Here is an 18,258-nt window from a genome sequence, read left to right as displayed (position 1 = left end):
TTGATCCATGTTGATGGCGAAATTTGAATGAAAACACATAAATAATGCGATGGTGAAACGTTGTGTGTTGCACCAAGACTACTATTTGATACTAGCTGACACAAATTCCCCAGAGACAAATCAGCCCATTCCCAACAGAGCTTGGGCGCCATCTTGTGCATTTTCTGGGACGCTACCTTGGAGTCCAGACGCCTCAAAATGACACGAAAGGACTTCTTTAATCTATTGCAAACATTTATGCTTTCCTCTTCAGAACTATTTGAATCATATTCATAACTGGATGAGTAAAAAGAAAGCATCTTCTCCGAATCTGAAGCCATTGTTTTGATTCTCGAGTAAGGCAAGACGTCTTGGCGTGACGTCACGAAGAAGGGGGCGGGACCTTCTCAAACTGAAACTTTCTGAGGTCATTTTGAAGTAGTTTTGAGACACTTCGTCATTTTTATTGGTGTTTTTCATTCGACTAAACATATCCGCCTGCGTGTTTTGGCTATTTTAGATGCTATAAAATGTTTTTCTGATGTCAGTTAGGAAACAAAACAATTGTGTTGGTTGTCCTTTAAATAGTTGTGCCAATTGCAGTTTAATAATAAGACTGACACACTATGAACAATTTTGACATAAGAAATCTCAAAGAAGACACACCCCACCCTTAATTGCATAATACTTGACTTCCAAAAAATGTTTGGACAGATAACATCAGCATCATGCACATGCTTCAGTTATTTGCAAAAAATGTATGTAGAGTAAATGATAATGGGACAATATAGGAGAGGGAGTGCCACTATTGTCTTAATAGTTAGAAGGCATGATAATTCTGAACAGAAGAAACGTCACACACAAAAAAACAATCAATGAAGCTATTTGTCTCTGTTCCAATGTTTGACGAAGGAATGTTGAACAACATGGCTACCAGCCAATGTTTCTCAAGTGTTGCAATTCAAGCACATTGACGTCCACACCCACATTTTTGTGTATAGGAAATAGAAAACCTGTCACAAACAGCAGCATAAACTCTCATCTGTCTCTGACATGTCAGCAGTAAAACAGCATTATCCGTGTATCCATCTTTGGGAAATGCTTGAGGAAAACAAAAAACAAATGCAAGAGGTGGGCAAAAAAAACAAACTGAAAAGCCTGATTACATTTGTCAGTTTTCAAAAACTATTCCTCGCCTGATGGATGGATGGATGGATGGATGGATGGATGGATGGATGGATGGATGGATGGATGGATGGATGGATGGATGGATGGATGGATGGATGGATGGACAGACTGACGGACCGCCAGAGAGACCGCCAGACAGCCAGCCAGCCAGCCAGCCAGACAGCCAGACAGAGAGACAGACAGACAGACAGCCAGACAGACAGACAGACAGCCAGACAGACAGACAGACAGACAGACAGATAGATAGATAGATAGATAGATAGATAGATAGATAGATAGATAGATAGATAGATAGATAGATAGATAGATAGATAGATAGATAGATAGATGGATGGATGGATGGATGGATGGATGGATGGATGGATGGATGGATGGATGGACGGACGGACGGACGGACGGACGGACGGACGGACGGACGGACAGACAGACAGACAGACAGACAGACAGATAGATAGATAGATAGATAGATAGATAGATAGATAGATAGATAGATAGATAGATAGATAGATAGATAGATAGATAGATAGATAGATAGATAGATAGATAGATAGATAGATAGATTGTGTGATGTCACGAGAGGCTGTGTCCTGGAGGGGAAATACATCCCCCTCAGATGGCTCCACCCAGAGAGAGTCTTGGCCCCAGCTGGTGGAAGACAGCAATTCAAACCACGCACCTGCGGCTGATCACGGCTTGATTGGCAAGCGAGGCTCTTAAGGCAGAGAGCCTCTGAGTGTGGAGCTTGGGGAAAGACAAGCTCGATTGCTGTGCTCTGTGAAGAAGTTGATTGCTGCGTGGAACTCATCGCCAGTTGGGACCACACGACTGGACACTGGATTTGAACCTAGCTAAGGTGGCTAGGCTACATGAGGAAGACGTTAAGAGGGGTGAGGCCTAGAGACTCTTGTAAAAGAACTACGTCTTCAGTTTTACCTCAGAAGAGACTTTATTTGGATTTAAGTATCAGAAGAGACTTTATTTTGATAGGTATTGGAAGAGACACTATTCAAACCTTTGTTGCTTGTGAATTCCACCTGGAACCCTTGATTAAAACCTTTTGTTTGTATCCAAACCTGTCGTCCATTGCACTTCTTGTCCTGTCCCGCTGAGAGCTAGCCTCTCATGATATCACATATGGTGGAGGATGCGGGCACTGGACAAGCGTTAGTAAGTGCATGGACATTGATGGTTTGTGTTATGTTTTTTCTAAATTGAAAATATCCTCAATTACAAAAATGGAAGACATTTTGAAAACCCTGCTTGCAAGTCAGGAAGCCCAATATCAGGCCAATTTGGCTCTCCTGGAGGAGAAAAAGAGAGCCAATGAACTGAAGGCAGAGGAATTGCTCTTGCAGAAACAAATGGCCGCCAAGAACATGCCCCGGGTGAAGGCGGGTGGTTTTTTTAGCCAAGATGGGGGGGATGGATGATATTGAGGCGTACCTGCATACGTTTGAAGCAACAGCCACTCGAGAAAAGTGGCCCAAGCAGCAGTGGGTGGGATTGCTTGCACCCTTCCTGACAGGGGAATCGCTGAATGCTGTCCTGGACTTGACCACGGACAGAGCAGAAGACTACGACTATTTAAAAGCTGAAATTCTCAGCAGACATGGGCTCACCAAGTTCGGGATGGCACAGCGATTCCACACCTGGACTTTCCAGCCAGACCAACCTCCACGGGCACAGATGCACGAATTGGCCCGCATCGCACGGAAGTGGCTGGAACCGGAAAGGAGCACGGCAGCTGAGGTGGTCGAGGCCATTGTCGTGGATCGCTACTTACGAGCCCTGCCCTATGAGGCAAAAAGGATAATCAGTCAGCAGTCGCTGACTACTGCGTGTCAAACAGTGGCAGCGGTGGAGCAGTACCAGGCCACAGCGGAGATGCTGCGAACGACCAAGAGGGAAACCGGCAACACATCCCCACCCCGGACTGAAATGGCCCGCCCAAAGTTGCCCAAGCCCGCCAACACAGCCAAGATTGCTCCAGGTAGTGTCAGAAGTCCACCCAGGTAGTGGCGGACGCCCAGTGGCACCGAAACCAGACGATGCTACAGATGCGGAGAGACGGGACACATCTCATGGCAGTGTGGAAAACCAACGGAAGAGTCCATGCCGACCGCTGACTCTTCCAGTGCCCACCCTGCTCACGATGCCTCCCTCCTGGGGGGTAGTGAAAGCTCACTAACAAGACCCCCCACCTGTCCAGTGACGGTGAATCAACAGGATGTTGAAGCCCTGCTGGACTCCGGAAGCCTGGTCACCTTGGTGCGCCAAACGCTGGTGGATCCAACCAGTTTGTCTCCAGAGAAAACCCTTCCAGTCCCCTGCGTCCACAGAGACACCAGAGAGTACCACACTACTGAACTCACCATGACCACAACCAAGTAAATCATCCGCACGGTAGCCGGTGTGGTTGAATCTCTCCCTGTCCCCCTCCTGATTGGACGCGATTGCCCGGCCTTTCACCCCCTGTGGAGAGAGACACAGGAGAGACTGGCCCGACTACCTAGGAAGGGGAGAGGTAAGACGCGTGTAGTGAATACCCAAGCCTACCCCTCTGATTCACTCTCCCCAGCCTGTGCCCTCCTAGGGACAGCAAATGCACCACCGGAGACGGAGTCTGGCCCAGAGACCGCCGAGGAAACTCCAGCCCCAGAAAATCTCCCGGCTTCCAGTGGGGATGAGAACCCAGGGACCCAGAAGCTGCCTCCTCTAACAGGCTGGTATGGTACAGCCCAGTTACAGGATCCTACCCTTGCCAACGCCATGAAGAATGTGCAGGTTTTAGAGGGTGTAGTACTGGGGGAAAGGACAAGCCCAATAATACCCCCATTTTGCGGTTGACCGGGGGCTGTTATACCAGGTGACGAAGCAAAAGGATGAAGTACGTGAACAACTTCTTGTGCCACAACCACACCGAGCCACAGTACTGGACTTGGCACACACACACACCTGCTAGGGAGACACCTAGGGGTCGAAAAGACAAAAGAGAGAATCTTGCAACGGTTCTTCTGGCCAGGGGTGCACAAGGATGTGGAAAACTATTGTCGTTCTTGCCCCGAGTGCCAACAGGTGGCGCCAAAGCCCACATACAGAAACCCGCTCATTCCCTTACCCATCATTGAGACCCCTTTTCAGAGGCTTGGGCTGGACATAGTAGGACCTCTACCAAAAAGTGCTAGGGGACACCAGTATATTTTGGTTATGATGGATTATGCCACTCGGTTCCCAGAGGCTGTTCCCCTCAGAAAGGCTACCACAAAGCAGATTGCAAAGGAACTGTTTGCTCTCACCAGCCGGGTAGGGATCCCAAAGGAGATACTGACCGACCAGGGAAGCCCCTTTATGTCCAAGGTCATGAAGGACTTGTGTGCCCTGCTCAAGGTCAAGCAACTGAGAACCTCCATCTACCACCCACAGACAGATGGATTGGTAGAGCGATTCAACAAAACACTCAAGGCCATGATGAGGAAAGTTATCAAAGAAGATGGCCGAAACTGGGATCAACTGCTCCCATACTTGCTGTTTGCCGTGAGGGAGGTACCACAGTCTTCTACCGGTTTCTCACCCTTTGAGTTGTTGTACTCTTACAGACCCCAGGGACTGCTGGATATCGCCAAAGAGGCTTGGGAAGAGCAGCCGTGCCGACAACGTACCCTCATCGAGCATGTGGGGGACATGCGGCAAAGGATGAAGGCCATTTATCCGATAGTGCGAGAACACATGGAAGCGGCCCAACGACAGCAGCAAGCCTCCTACAAGAGACCTGCCCAGCCTCGAGAGTTCAAGCCAGGGGACCGAGTGCTGGTCTTGGTACCAACCGTGGAATGCAAGTTCCTGGCATCCTGGCAGGGGCCCTTTGAGGTCATCGAACGCGTGGGGGAGTTAAACTACAAGGTGAGGCAACCTGGTAAGAGGAAACCTGAGCAGATTTATCACGTTAAACTCCTAAAGAAATGGCATGCCAGAGAGGCGCTGTTTAGTTGCCTACCCCCCAGCGAGGCGAAGGAACCGGCCAGAGAAGACGTCCAGACGAGTCCAAATTTGTCCCCACACCAACGCCAGATGACCCTCGAATTGGTTGAGCGTAACCAAGACGTCTTCTTCTCCATACCTGGACACACTGACGTGGTGCAACACGAGATACGCACCACACCTGGAAAAACAGTCCACCAACGTCCATACCGGGTGCCGGAGGCCCGTAAGGCAGCTATTCAGGAGGAGATACGGAAGATGCTGGAACTTGGAGTAATTGAGGAGTCCCAAAGTGCCTGGGCAAGTCCGATCGTGTTGGTTCCCAAGCCAGACGGGTCAATACGATTCTGCAATGACTATCGGAAGTTGAATGAGGTGTCTGAATTTGATGCGTATCCGATGCTTCATGTTGATGATCTTATTGACTCCCTGGGACAGGCACGCTTCATCACCACTCTCGACCTCACAAAGGGTTATTGGCAGGTGCCCCTGACCCCGGCATCAAAGGAGAAGACAGCCTTAGCCACACCTGAGGGGCTCTACCAATACACCAGGCTCCCGTTTGGTCTCCATGGAGCACCCGCCACGTTTCAGCGCCTAATGGACCGGATTCTCACCCCCCACAAGAGGTACGCAGCAGCATACTTAGATGATGTCGTCATACAGAGTCCCGACTGGGAGAGTCACTTACCCCGAGTGCAAGCTGTGATTGACTCCCTCAGAAAAGCAGGTCTCACAGCAAACCCGAAAAAGTGCAGGTTGGCATTTGGCGAGACCAACTACCTGGGCTACACTATAGGACGGGGGCTGGTGAAGCCTCAAGAAGCAAAGCTACGGCTATACAAGATTGGCCCCAACCCCTTACCAAGAAGCAGGTGAGGTCGTTCTTAGGCATGGCTGGCTACTATAGACGCTTTATCACTGACTTTGCTACTATAGCAGCCCCCATGACAGAATTGACGACCAAAAAACACTCCCGATTGGTGAAATGGAGCCCAGAGGCCGAAATGGCCTTCGCCAATCTAAAACAGGCGCTATGTTCCAGTCCGATCCTGGTGGCACCAGACTTCAGCAAGGACTTCATGGTGCAAGCGGATGCATCAGAAGTTGGTTTGGGGGCTGTACTCTCACAAGTACATGGAGGAGAGGAACATCCCATCCTGTACCTTAGCAGGAAGCTGTTGCCCAGGGAAAAGAATTATTCCACAGTCGAGAAGGGGTGCCTTGCCATTACATGGGCGCTGGAGTCATTGCGCTTCTATCTCCTGGGAAGACGTTTCACAGTGGTCTCTGATCATGCTCCTCTCCAATGGATGGCCAGGAACAAGGAGACCAACAGCAGAGTAACCAGGTGGTTCTTGAGTCTGCAGGCCTTTAACTTCTCTGTTGTCCACAGGGCTGGCAAGCGCCAAGGCAATGCGGATGCCCTCTCCCGAAGGGAGGCCTTCCTGGCCTGTTTCACATCCTTCACCCCGCCAAGGACGTCGGTCTCAAGGGGGGGGATGTGTGATGTCACGAGAGGCTGTGTCCTGGAGGGCAAATACATCCCCCTAAGATGGCTCCACCCAGTGAGAGTCTTGGCCCCATCTGGTGGAAGGCAGCAATTAAAACCACACACCTGCAGCTGATCAGGGCTTGATTGGCAAGCGAGGCTCTTAAGGCAGAGAGCCTCTGAGTGTGGAGCTTGGGGAAAGACAAGCTCGATTGCTGTGCTCTGTGAAGAAGTTGATTGCTGCGTGGAACTCATCGCCAGTTGGGACCACACGACTGGACACTGGATTTGAACCTAGCTAAGGTGGCTAGGCTACATGAGGAGGACGTCAAGAGGGGTGAGGCCTAGAGACTGTTGGAAAAGAACTCCGTCTTCACTTTTACCTCAGAAGAGACTTTATTTGGATTTAAGTATCAGAAGAGACTTTATTTTTGATAAGTATTGGAAGAGACACTATTCAAACCTTTGTTGCTTGTGAATTCCCCCTGGAACCCTTGATTAAAACCTTTTGTTTGTATCCAAACCTGTCGTCCATTGCACTTCTTGCCCTGTCCCGCTGAGAGCTAGCCTCTCATGATATCACAGTATGTATATAACATTTTATCACCACACATCAACTTTTTACGTTCGTTCATGTGCTCCAATAACTGCCATTGTGACCCACAGGCTGATTAACCTCTGCTGCTATGTTTACAGTTAACAGTTAACTCTGGAAATGTCTCTGTGATGTGCACGCTTGTATGTGTCTTTATGAAAGCTACCATAAAACTCAATACACAATTTGTGAAAGTGGGGTTTGTGACAAAAAAAGTAGCATGTGAAGTGAGTAGTTATTTAATAATTATGCCTTAAAAGGCAACTACTACTACTACTACTACTACTACTACTACTACTACTACTAATAATAATAATAATAATAATAATAATAATAATAATAATAATAATATGTCAACGCTTGGCCTACAAACCTGCCTGGAATAGGAAAAATCGGTGTGGGTGTTTCCTATATAGTAGGCTTTCTTAGATTGGACAAAAGCCAGTGACGTCATAAACCAAACAAGGAAGTTGAGTACCGCGAAACGTGCGAATATAAAGCCACACAGAAACATGGCAAGCAATCTCTCAATTAAAAACAAAAACAATCGCAAGCATTCCGTTGAGGATACTAAGGAAACAACTTCCAGTGGCTCTCTGGACGCGATACTTACAGCTGCGAAGAAGACTAATGTAACGAGGTTGGCGAAACAATTTACAGAATTCGGGAAATAAAGCAATGTTATGTGTGGTGAAAGTTGGAATTAAAAACGATTAATTTACAAGTTCGTGTAACTCCGAACGCAACATCGCAGTAAACCAATGACTGGGTTCGTGACAAACATTCCACTGTCGAGATCTACGCTACTGCAATTTTCCGTACCGCTTATTCCTCATTAGGGTCGCGGAGGGTGCTGGAGCCTATCTCTGCTGTCTTCGGGCACAAGGCAGGAGACACCCTGAACTGGTTGCCAGCCAATGTCATACAGTATTTACTTTATCAATAGTTTTCTTTATAAATGTCAACGCCGTACACGAGGGAGCAGTATTTCTAAAATGGCATCACAGTTAATTGGAAAATACTATTCATTAGATTGATAATTGTGATTTGAAGGTCGACAGATTCTGGCTCACCATGGTGGACCAAGGAGCATCTGCCTGCTGTGGAAGCCCTATGGGGAATAACCCTCCAGTCAGCTCTGCCGAACCTGAAAGAGGAGCAGTGGGAAGTTCCAGATTTCCCTCATCCATCTGCGACGGTGTGTTACTGCTTTGATTTTCTCCGGACACCGCCATCATTTGCACTGATGAAATTAGGAGCAATTCCAGTCATCAGAAAATAATCAACGAAATGGAGGAGGGGGGGGGGGGTCATACTCCCACACTAAATTTATTGTTTTTTCCTTCCAGAGAAATTAGATATACATTTGCAGCAAACAATATGAAAATGTATAATTTACTAAAACTAAAAAGTTAAACAACAACTGATTAACAGGTGAGAAATAGATGGCAGGCCTTAAGGTCCTCTTTCAGTGTTTAAATTCAGGCCCTTTCCTTTGTGCTTGAGTGGGAATAGATCCTCCCTCTGACAATCTACTCTGATTGTTACAATCCATGCTGGTTATACCACAAACAATCGTAATTTGTGATCCAGACATAATTATATGCACATTCTGTATGTAATTAGCACTTGGACTATTTCCATGGTGACTGGGCCTCATTTTTTAGTATTATCCTTTATTAAATGGTTTGTCAGCATTATGATATGCTCATACACAGCAAGAGACTTTACAGCTCTGTTCATATTCTAACCATTACAGTACTCCAATTAATTAGGAAGTGTGTCAAAATTGTTGCCTCTTAAATACCCCACAAACCACCACTACGGGTTATTGTGCACATAAATAAGGGATAGAAAAGAAAAAAACACAGACAATCGAGGGTGATTGCAATGTCAACTGGAGAAGAAATCAGTTGAGTGTGAATCCCCTCAAAGTTGGAAAATCATTACCGTGTTTGTCTGACGCCGTTGTAGAGCGTTGCAGTTGTCATCGTGAAACAGAGACAATAAAAAGAGGATTTTATTTAAACTTCCCCAATATTTGCTCTGCTGCTCATTACCGGACATTTTTTTTCTTGATCAAACTGACAGTTAAATAAATTAAGTAAATTAAGGGAAAAACACATTCATATCAGATACAACAATAATATCCATCATTTTTCTTAGCGTTTTATTTGCATGCATGTCTGATTGGCAATACTGCATTGAATTGGATTGGATTAGCCTTCATTAGTATCACAGTGGAGAAATGTACATTTCACAGCAGCAAAGTTTCGTAAGACCTTGCAAGTCAGAGAGCAGCAAGTGTCAATTAAGAGCCATCAACGACCATCACACATGTAACTAAAGTGACTTTATTATGCAGTACAGTGTATTTCTTTCATTACAATACAATACCACATTTATTATACATAGACTAAGGTATATTGTGTGTAGTTGTAAGTCTTATTTAGTTGAAAATTATAATTTATGGAGACCTGGGAACGGATTATTCTCATTTTAATGGTTTCCTATGGGAAATTAATTTTTGGGTTACACACTTTTCGCCTTACACACTCTGGGAACAAATTAAGTTCGTAAGCCAAGGCCCCACTGTAATTGTTTAGTCTGCGGCTACACGTTGCCAATGCTACTGCTTAGAAAGAGAAATGAGCAGATAGGTTCTCATGTTGTTTTTCATCTGACAAGGAGCCCACCCGATAAAGGCAATTACTGAGCGAATCGTTGCTGAACATAATTGCTCGGTTTTCCATTTTATATGGTGCAAAGCAATCATGCGTACGCATGTTGATTCTCTTTAATGCTGGAAGCTGGATGAAAAAAAGGGAGATGTTGCTCAACGGCCTTTCTGCTTTCATTTCTAGGAAGACACGTTGCATGTGCTGGATGAAGTTCTTCCCTTCCCTGAACCACCTCCAGCATCTCAACAGTGTCCAGACCTCCCAGCCAGTCCTCCCCAGCAGAGCAAAGCTGGACTGGACATTGCTGATAGGTCATGTTCCTCTCTCATTCATCACGAACAAAAGAGCAACTTTGTGACTGTACGAGCTTGCTCCAAAGAAGATCATACATCTCTCGATGCCATCGCCGGGCCCTCACGTGTCAAAATGGGAGGAAAAAAGCAATATTCTAAAGCGGGACAGGAAAAGAGCCTCACGGTACAAGCTCATTGCTTGGACAGTCGACCTCTGAACAAGGAAGAAAATATCATTGCGAAGCGAATGGAGACTGAAGAGAGTGAGGAAAAGAAATGCAACAGCACAAAAAGTAAAGAGCAAGCTCTTGATAAGTTGGATAAATGTCCGATGTGCCTGCTGGTCTTCCCTGTTGGGTGAGTCTGAACGTCTACAAACACTTAGGAGTAAATCAAACACATTAAACAAACGTCACTCCATGCTCATGGAACACAGACATAAAATACTTTATTTGGAAAAGTTGGAAATGGCATCTGCGCTGTATGAAGCACTATAGAAAATGAATAGGTGGTGGGGCCAAATCATCATGGGGCGTTTGGTGTTTATTGATTAACATTATTGCTTACTGCTTCCATCTGAAGCGAGACGTTAGTCATTTTAGGCTGTGTTGCGCATTTGCATGCGTTTTGACCACGTGTTAGAAATCCAACATTTAATTGATTTTCTGCACACATTCATCCCAATGTTCCTGTACCCACAGGGCCTCCCAGATTGACCGTGATGGCCACCTGGCTAAGTGTCTGTCAGAGATGAACGTTGACATGAGCTGGTGAGCTCGAAGCAGTCCAGATGTGCCACGTGACGACTTTTTTAATGTTGAAATGGAGAATCAGCAGGCGGGTCAAGAAACATTCAAATCTTGTCCGTAATTCAGCTGCAGTGGTCATAAAAGCGAGACCCAAACCAATTGAAAGACTCCCTCCCTATTTTAAAATCCCACCTCAAAACCCATCTGTGTAAAATTGCCTTCATGATCTAGTTCAATCAGCTATTTTATTATTTATCATTTTACTTATAGTTTTATTGTTGTGTGCTTTGTTTTTATTGTAAAGTGTCCTCGGGGCGCTTGAAATTAAATGTATTATTATTATTATTATTATTATTATTATTATTATTATTATTATTATTATTATAAAGATGTCATGCAGTCGTATAACATGATTGTACATAAATTAGTGATAGATTAATTTTCTTCTCAATCACTTACAACTTTACTTTGACCCTTTCTTGCACCAATATGGATAACCCGTCAATTGATAAGCTATCCACTGTTGTAGCTGCTGTCCCCGAATGGGTTCGGAATATTTTTTTTGTTTGTTTTCCCATTGAAAAATGTAACTAAATATTCAATGACACATTCAGGGCTTAATATTGTGTTCAAACTCTTCCTCATGGAAGTTTTTCTTTTTAAGCGGACATGAAATTCCATGGTACGTTGCTTCAATCACAGGATTTTAAGTACTTGGGGTCAACTGTCCAGAGCAATGGAGAGTGTGGAAAAGAGGTGAAGAAGTGTGTCCAGGCAGGCTGGAGCGGCTGGAGAAAAATATCAGGTGTGATGTGTGATAGAAGGGTTTCAGCTAGGATGAAAGGAAAAGTGTATAAAACCGTGGTGAGACCAGCCATGATGTTTGGACTGGAGACAGTGCCACTGAAGAAAAGACAGGAAGCAGAGCTGAAGATGTTGAGGTTTTCTTTGGGAGTGACCAGATTGGATAGGATCAGGAATGAGTACATTAGAGGGACAACCCATATTAGAGGCTTTGGAGAGAAAGTCAGAGAGGCCAGACTGAGATGGTTTGGACATGTCCAGAGGAGAGAGAGTGACTATATCGCGAGAAGGATGCTGAGTCTTAAACTGCCAGGCAGGAGACCGAGAGGAAGACCGAAGAGGAGGTTTATGGATGTGGTCAAAGAGGACATGAAGATAGCTGGTGTGTGAGAAGAGGATGCACAAAACCGGGATAGATGGAGGACATTGATTCGCTGTGGCGACCCCTGAGGGGAAAAGCCGAAAGGAAAAAAAGATGACAAGGGAAAATGTTCATAAATTTAACGTTCGTAAACCGAAAAGCTCGTAAGCCAAGTGGTTCGTGAACCAAGATATCACTGTATAACAATCGAACCAGCATTAAATTCAAACAAATCTGTAGACATGTTGTTCATCATCATGATTATTGTTATTACGTATTTTGATTATTCTCTGAATTGGAATCTCACGACATTGTTCTTTTGGTAAATGTCGCTCCCCTTTCAGTGATGCAAATGGCCAACATTGGGCCCTCAAGAGAGGAAACACCCTGAATCAAGATTGCTGAAATGTCGAAGTGCAAGTGGGTGTGTATATTCAGTGTCTTGGTATGTGCTTCATTATCGCTGCCTCTTCCTCTCTGCATGTCAAGGCATGCAGCTAAATGAGAACCTTTGACTCTGGATCCACTCATTAATCCTGTTATGGAGATAAATAAATAATCAAGGGTCAGATTGCATCATATAATTCACAGCAAAGAGAGACAATTTCCAAGTAAGTGTTTATAAAAAAAGCTAATTTAGATGGAATCATGAAGTGTTTGATTTGATGGAGATTTAACGGAGGTCCACAGGCTTGAAATTCGGCATTTTTATCAAGTGTGGAGGAGGAGTGTGTCAAACGCTCATGGTCATGTGAATTTTAAAATTCATTCACAGTTCAGGTTGGAAAAAAGGTACTAAAAATGGCAAATGTAAAAAGTTAATTTAATAAAAAACAAGAATTACTTAATTCATAATAACTTGAAATGGTAACATAATGAATGCATTCAATTAATTCATTTTAGGCGAAGTGTGGCACGTTCCGTATTTGACCATACTTTGACCACTCTTAATCCACTTGGACTTTTAAAGTGAGAACATTCGCCTCCAACACTGCTGCCAATAAGTAGACATTTTCAATGTTCTTGAAACTGTTTTAAAGGCAACAAACCATTTGTACACAAAGAACATGGCAGCCTCAAAACTTGGCAACAACAAAAAGTGGCCCTATGTGGCCTTGCATGGGCTGCGTTGGTCCCTCCTATTATAAAAAAACAAAGCCCTCAACAGGGTGGGTAGCATTTATTGTTTTGTTCTAAAAAAATTCACATCAGTGAATTTAGTATTCTGATGCTATAGCATTCAGGTGTGCCGCTGCACACAAGGTGCTCCCTTGACTCGTCCACCTGACAGTCCGTCGCATGGAACAGAGAGGATGGACAAGACTAAGTGCCTTTTCAGTTGGACGATCAGAGAATGAACCACTCCACTTTAAGAAGCTGCCCAGAAACTCACAAATGGCCACCGTATGCAGTAAATAAACATTGGTTTGAGATTCAATTTACAGTAGTATGACAGTAGTATGTACCTACTACTACTACTTTTAGAATCCTAATCATCTTTATTGTAGTATGAGAACACACAAGGAATTTGTTTCCGATAGAACACGCTGCACTCGTATCATCATCAAAAAATTGCAAAGAGCCACTATACAGTTCCATTTGGGCTACTGTTCAAGGAGTTAATGGCTGGGGGAAGAAGCTGTTTAAATGTCTGCTGCATGTGGTGCGCATGGATCGGTAGCGCCTGCCTGAGGGGAGTAACTGGAAAAGGTGGTGGGCAGGGTGCGGAGGTTCCAGTAGGATTTTCCGCGCCCTAGTTTGGATTCTTGCAGTGTGCAAGTCCTTGAGAGTGGGTAGGGCGGTGCCAATGATTTTTTTGTGCCACTTTGAAAGTGAAATGGCTCGACGCCTCCCCTCGGAATCATTCATCCATGTCCACTAGAGCTTGTCCGATGGAAAATTTATAAATGAAGGGAAAAAAAACACTGAGATGTCTGGCTATGTAATCAATTACACCAAGGGTGCCCAACCTTTTTGACCAAAGATTAACTTCTTTTCAAGCAATAAAAATAAAGTAGATACAAGAACTTGTGAGTGTGTAAAAAAATATATACAGTGAGACCTCAATTTACGAACTTAATTGGTTCCCAGACAGAGTATGTAAGGCGAAAAGTGTGTATCTCCAAAAAAAATTCCCATAGGAAACCATTAAAATGGGAATAATCCGTTCCCGGGTTTCCATAAAATATACTTTTCAACTAAATAAGCCTTAAAACTACACACAACATACCTTATTCTATGTATAATAAATGTGCTATTGTATTGTAATGAAAGAAATACACTGCATTGTATCATAAAGTCACTTTATTTACATTTTTAATGGTCATTTATGGCATTGGAGGTCCAAGGTCAAAGGGAATTGCTGTTTGGAAAGAGAGGCGCAGTACATGACGACTGTAATTAAAGAAATTAACTGTGCTGTAAAATAAAGTTTTATTTACCTTTTTGATGGTCGTTGATGGCTTATGGATGGAAGGAGAGTCACCTTCCATAAGGACTGTTGGTAACTTAACCTCTGGTGCTGTTTGGTCGTGTGCTTCCGCCGAAGATCACTCCGCCAGCCGTGGTGGGTGTGTACTACGAAAATAGTGCTTATTATAAGGTTTACTTTTCATAAATTTGACGTTTGTAAGACAAAAAGTTTGTAAGTTGAGGTGTTTGTAAGTTGAGGTCTCACTGTATATAGGTGCCTACATTTAGAGGAGACCTGACGTGGCGACATAGGAAGAACTCAGGCAGCGTCTTCAGTGCAATAACTTCACGATCGTAACTCACTTGTTCAAGAAATTCTCAGCTTTCTTTGCCAGTGACTGTGTGAATTTTATACGAAACAAACTTTGAATGGCAACAACTCCAATTGCAAGTCCAGTTGCTGACTACGAACACTTAACTTACAGTGAAGTTCCAGGTTTGCTTGTCATTATGGTCGTACTTCGAGAGAAAAATAGGATTTAAATTTATTTATTTATTTGCTCGGACCTGGGTGTCAAATGATAAACTAATGCTTCACAAAAAGTCAAGAAAAACAAAGGCTGTTGAAAGAAGTAGCAGGTTCTGATAACATCATTTTGCTTGTCTGTGCATCAAGCACTAAAACCAGAGCTGGTTATGCTCGCTTGGCGGGTGATAGCTGCTTCATATCTGGGTGGCGTGTAGTGGACCAATTCCAAGCACCTGCAAAGTGCTCTTCTACTTCAGGACCCATGGGCTGTTCAGTGTTCCCAGTGCGTTTGCGAATGTGGAAATAAAAGATATAACACAGCACTATTATCGCAAACAAGATGGGAAAACGGACCAAGTACTTTTTGACAATGAAAATTCAGTCATTCATGTGAAAGGATCAGCTAGCACCATCCAAGACAAGTACCATATAGGGGGTTCTAATGTTCCACGAGTCTAAAGAAAAGCAAAGACCTTGTTCCACAAGAAAGAACGACCACCCAGGACCGTGAGATTTACAGCCGGCTGCAGATGGTCCTGCAGTGAAGGCTCATATGGAAGAACTTGAACCTGGACAGCAGCCACATTCACGACGTGAGATTCAAACCAGTGAGAAAATGCCTACAAGGCTATGTTTGCTCAATAGGTTGGAAGACGCAGAACACCTATGTGTCGTCATGCAGAATCATCACTCTAAATATGCCCCCTTTTTAAACGTATGTTTGATAATATTTTGGTTAAATTCAGTCAAGGGTAGATTTTGTTTTTGAAACATAAATCTAAATTACTTTACAATGCATGATCAAATCCATACTGTGAAACTTAAAGGACAACCGACGTCGACAAGTTGTGTCCATAATTTGTAAAATGGCTTCAAATGACTTCTACTGAGCATATTTTAAAAAGACTCCACCGCATATGGCTATATTTTACGTTTTAAGACTCGCGCTGAATATTCAGGAAATCTTGTTTTTGAGTTGGTGACGAGTCCGTATGTGACGTCACTAAAGGAACGCCCACTGACCGAAAAAAAGACACATTGTAGCATTCCTTCCATCATGTCAATGTATTTTGCTGTATTGTTTGGTCTGAAAACCTTGTGTTGCACCCTGAAGCCGCCAGAAGAGGATGTCCAAGCTCCATAAAAGGAATTTATCAGCCTGTGGAAATGGAGGTGGCCACAGGAGGTCGCCATCTTGTGCCTCTTTTCTGGTGATCGTTTCTCCCCAATGTTGCATCAAAATGGCATGGAATAAATTCTTTAATCAATTGCAAACATGTATGCTTTCCTCTTCAGAACTATTTGAATCGTATTCATAACTGGAGGTGTAACAAGAAAGCATCTTCTCTGAAGCCATTGTTTTGATTCTCAAGCAATGCAAGACGCCTTGGCGTGACGTCACAAACTGGGGCGGGACTTTCTGAAAATGCCCAATTCGCAGTTCAATTTTTTGCAGATTTTGGACACGTTAAGTCATTTTTATTGGTGTTTTGCATTTGAATAAAAATATCATACTGTGTGTTTTGGGTATTTTAGATGCTATAAAACGTTTTTCTGATGTCAGTTAAGAAACAAAGTGACGTCTGTTGTCCTAAAGGACAACAGATGCTTCCGGACAAGATGTGTCCATAATTATGTGTCCATAATTTGTAAAATCACTTCAAATGACTTCTACTCAGCGTATTTTACAAAGATTCCACAGCATATAGCTATATTTTACATTTTAAGACTTGCGCTGAATATTCAGGAAGTCTTGTTTTTGAGTTGGTGACGATACCTACCTACCGATTCCTACCGTGACGTCACGGTCGGTATCGTCACTGACCGAGAAAGCGACACACAATGCATTTTGGGTACTTCGTTTGGTCTGAAAACTTCGCGTTGATCCGTGTTGATGGCAAAATTATAAGGAAAACACATAAATTACGTGATGGTGAATCGTTATGTGCACCAAGACTACTATTTGATACTCGCAGACAAATCAGCCCATTTCCAACGGAGCTTGGGCGCCATGTTGTGCATTTTCTGGGACGCTACATTGGTGTCATTGACGGCTCGAATTGATATGGGAGGACTTCATTAATCGATTGCAAATATTTATGCTTTCCTCTTCAGAACTATTTGAATCATACATAACTGGATGAGTAACAAGAAAGCATCTTCTCCGAATCTGAAGCCATTGTTTTGATTATCGAGCAAGGCAAGACGTCTTGGCGTGACGAAGATGGGGGCGGGTCATTTTAAAGTAGTTTTCGGACACTTTAAGTCAGGGGTGTCAAACTCATTTCGCATCGCGGGCCACATACGGCCTAGGGAGATGTCAAGTGGGCCGGACCATTAAAATTATACCATACTCTGCTAAAAATAGCAAAAATATCATGTCTTTCCTTTGTTTTGGTGTAAAGAAGCACAAGAACATTAGGAAAATATTGACATTTAATGAACTATCCTTTTACAAAACATTTCATGAAACACCATCTTTCCTTAGACAAATGTGCAATTTACTTTTATCATTCACAAATATGCATTGCAATTGATCCCAATGATTATACAAAGGCACAAAACTTTAATTTGTACTGAAAAATATAGTAATGCACTTTAAGATTAAATGAGACTTTTAAAGAAAGGGATTTTTTAAACCACTTACATATACGCATATAAAATCTAAATGTAATCCCTGCGTACACATTACAAACTAAGGGGAGTGATTCTAAATTTGTAATGAAGAAAGTGTTCACGTGTCCTGTAAATCTGTAAACTTCATACATGAAACATACATACACATACAATACATACTGAAAATATATGGATATGAGTTGTGCATTAAAAAAACAAACAAACAAACAAACAAACAAACAAACAAACAAACAAACAATCAAAGAAACAAACAAACACTATTTCTATGTTTTTGCCCTCGAGTTTTATTTATGGTCAAGGGAGATGAGAAAATATCACAACCACAAAAGTGTAAAGGATTTTTTTTGTCATTACATATATTTAATATTGTTTGATGATGTTGTTTGATGAGGTTTGATGATCATTTGTGTGAGGTTTGTATGTGTTGGAATGGTTGCTTGGCTGTTGACCAGTCCAGGGCATTTGTTTTGCATCTTGTATATTGTTGGTTGGTTTGTTTATTGAGAATTGATCTTTTTCACAAACTGTTCCATGTAGCCTGAATGTTCCTTAAAATGTGC

The 18,258-nt window shown here is 43.4% G+C and overlaps 1 protein-coding gene across 1 annotated transcript; it reads left to right on the top strand.

The window, feature by feature from the left end:
* The first annotated feature begins 7,708 nt into the window (after positions 1-7,708).
* Positions 7,709-16,307, top strand: LOC148903463 (uncharacterized). Its single transcript, XM_089003212.1, has 4 exons — positions 7,709-7,872; positions 8,286-8,430; positions 10,097-10,563; positions 10,908-16,307. Exons 1-4 carry the CDS (start codon positions 7,745-7,747, stop codon positions 10,978-10,980), a joined length of 813 nt encoding a protein of 270 aa, XP_088859338.1. The 5' UTR covers positions 7,709-7,744; the 3' UTR covers positions 10,981-16,307.
* The last annotated feature ends 1,951 nt before the right edge of the window (positions 16,308-18,258 follow it).

Source organism: Hippocampus bargibanti, linkage group LG01 (genome assembly GCF_051943395.1).
Source record: "Hippocampus bargibanti isolate YZ-2025 linkage group LG01, ASM5194339v1, whole genome shotgun sequence".
NCBI classification, from domain to species: Eukaryota; Metazoa; Chordata; class Actinopteri; order Syngnathiformes; family Syngnathidae; genus Hippocampus; species Hippocampus bargibanti.
Note: the sequence above shows the minus strand (reverse complement) of the source record. Positions and strands in the feature narration are given on the sequence as shown.

Coding starts and splice junctions, on each gene's coding strand:
- LOC148903463 (XM_089003212.1), top strand. CDS start 7,745: ATGGCAAGCAATCTCTCAATTAAAAACAAAAACAATCGCAAGCATTCC. Junction 7,873..8,285: donor AAGAAGACTAATGTAACGAG/GTTGGCGAAACA, acceptor TGTGATTTGAAG/GTCGACAGATTCTGGCTCAC. Junction 8,431..10,096: donor TCCCTCATCCATCTGCGACG/GTGTGTTACTGC, acceptor TTTCATTTCTAG/GAAGACACGTTGCATGTGCT.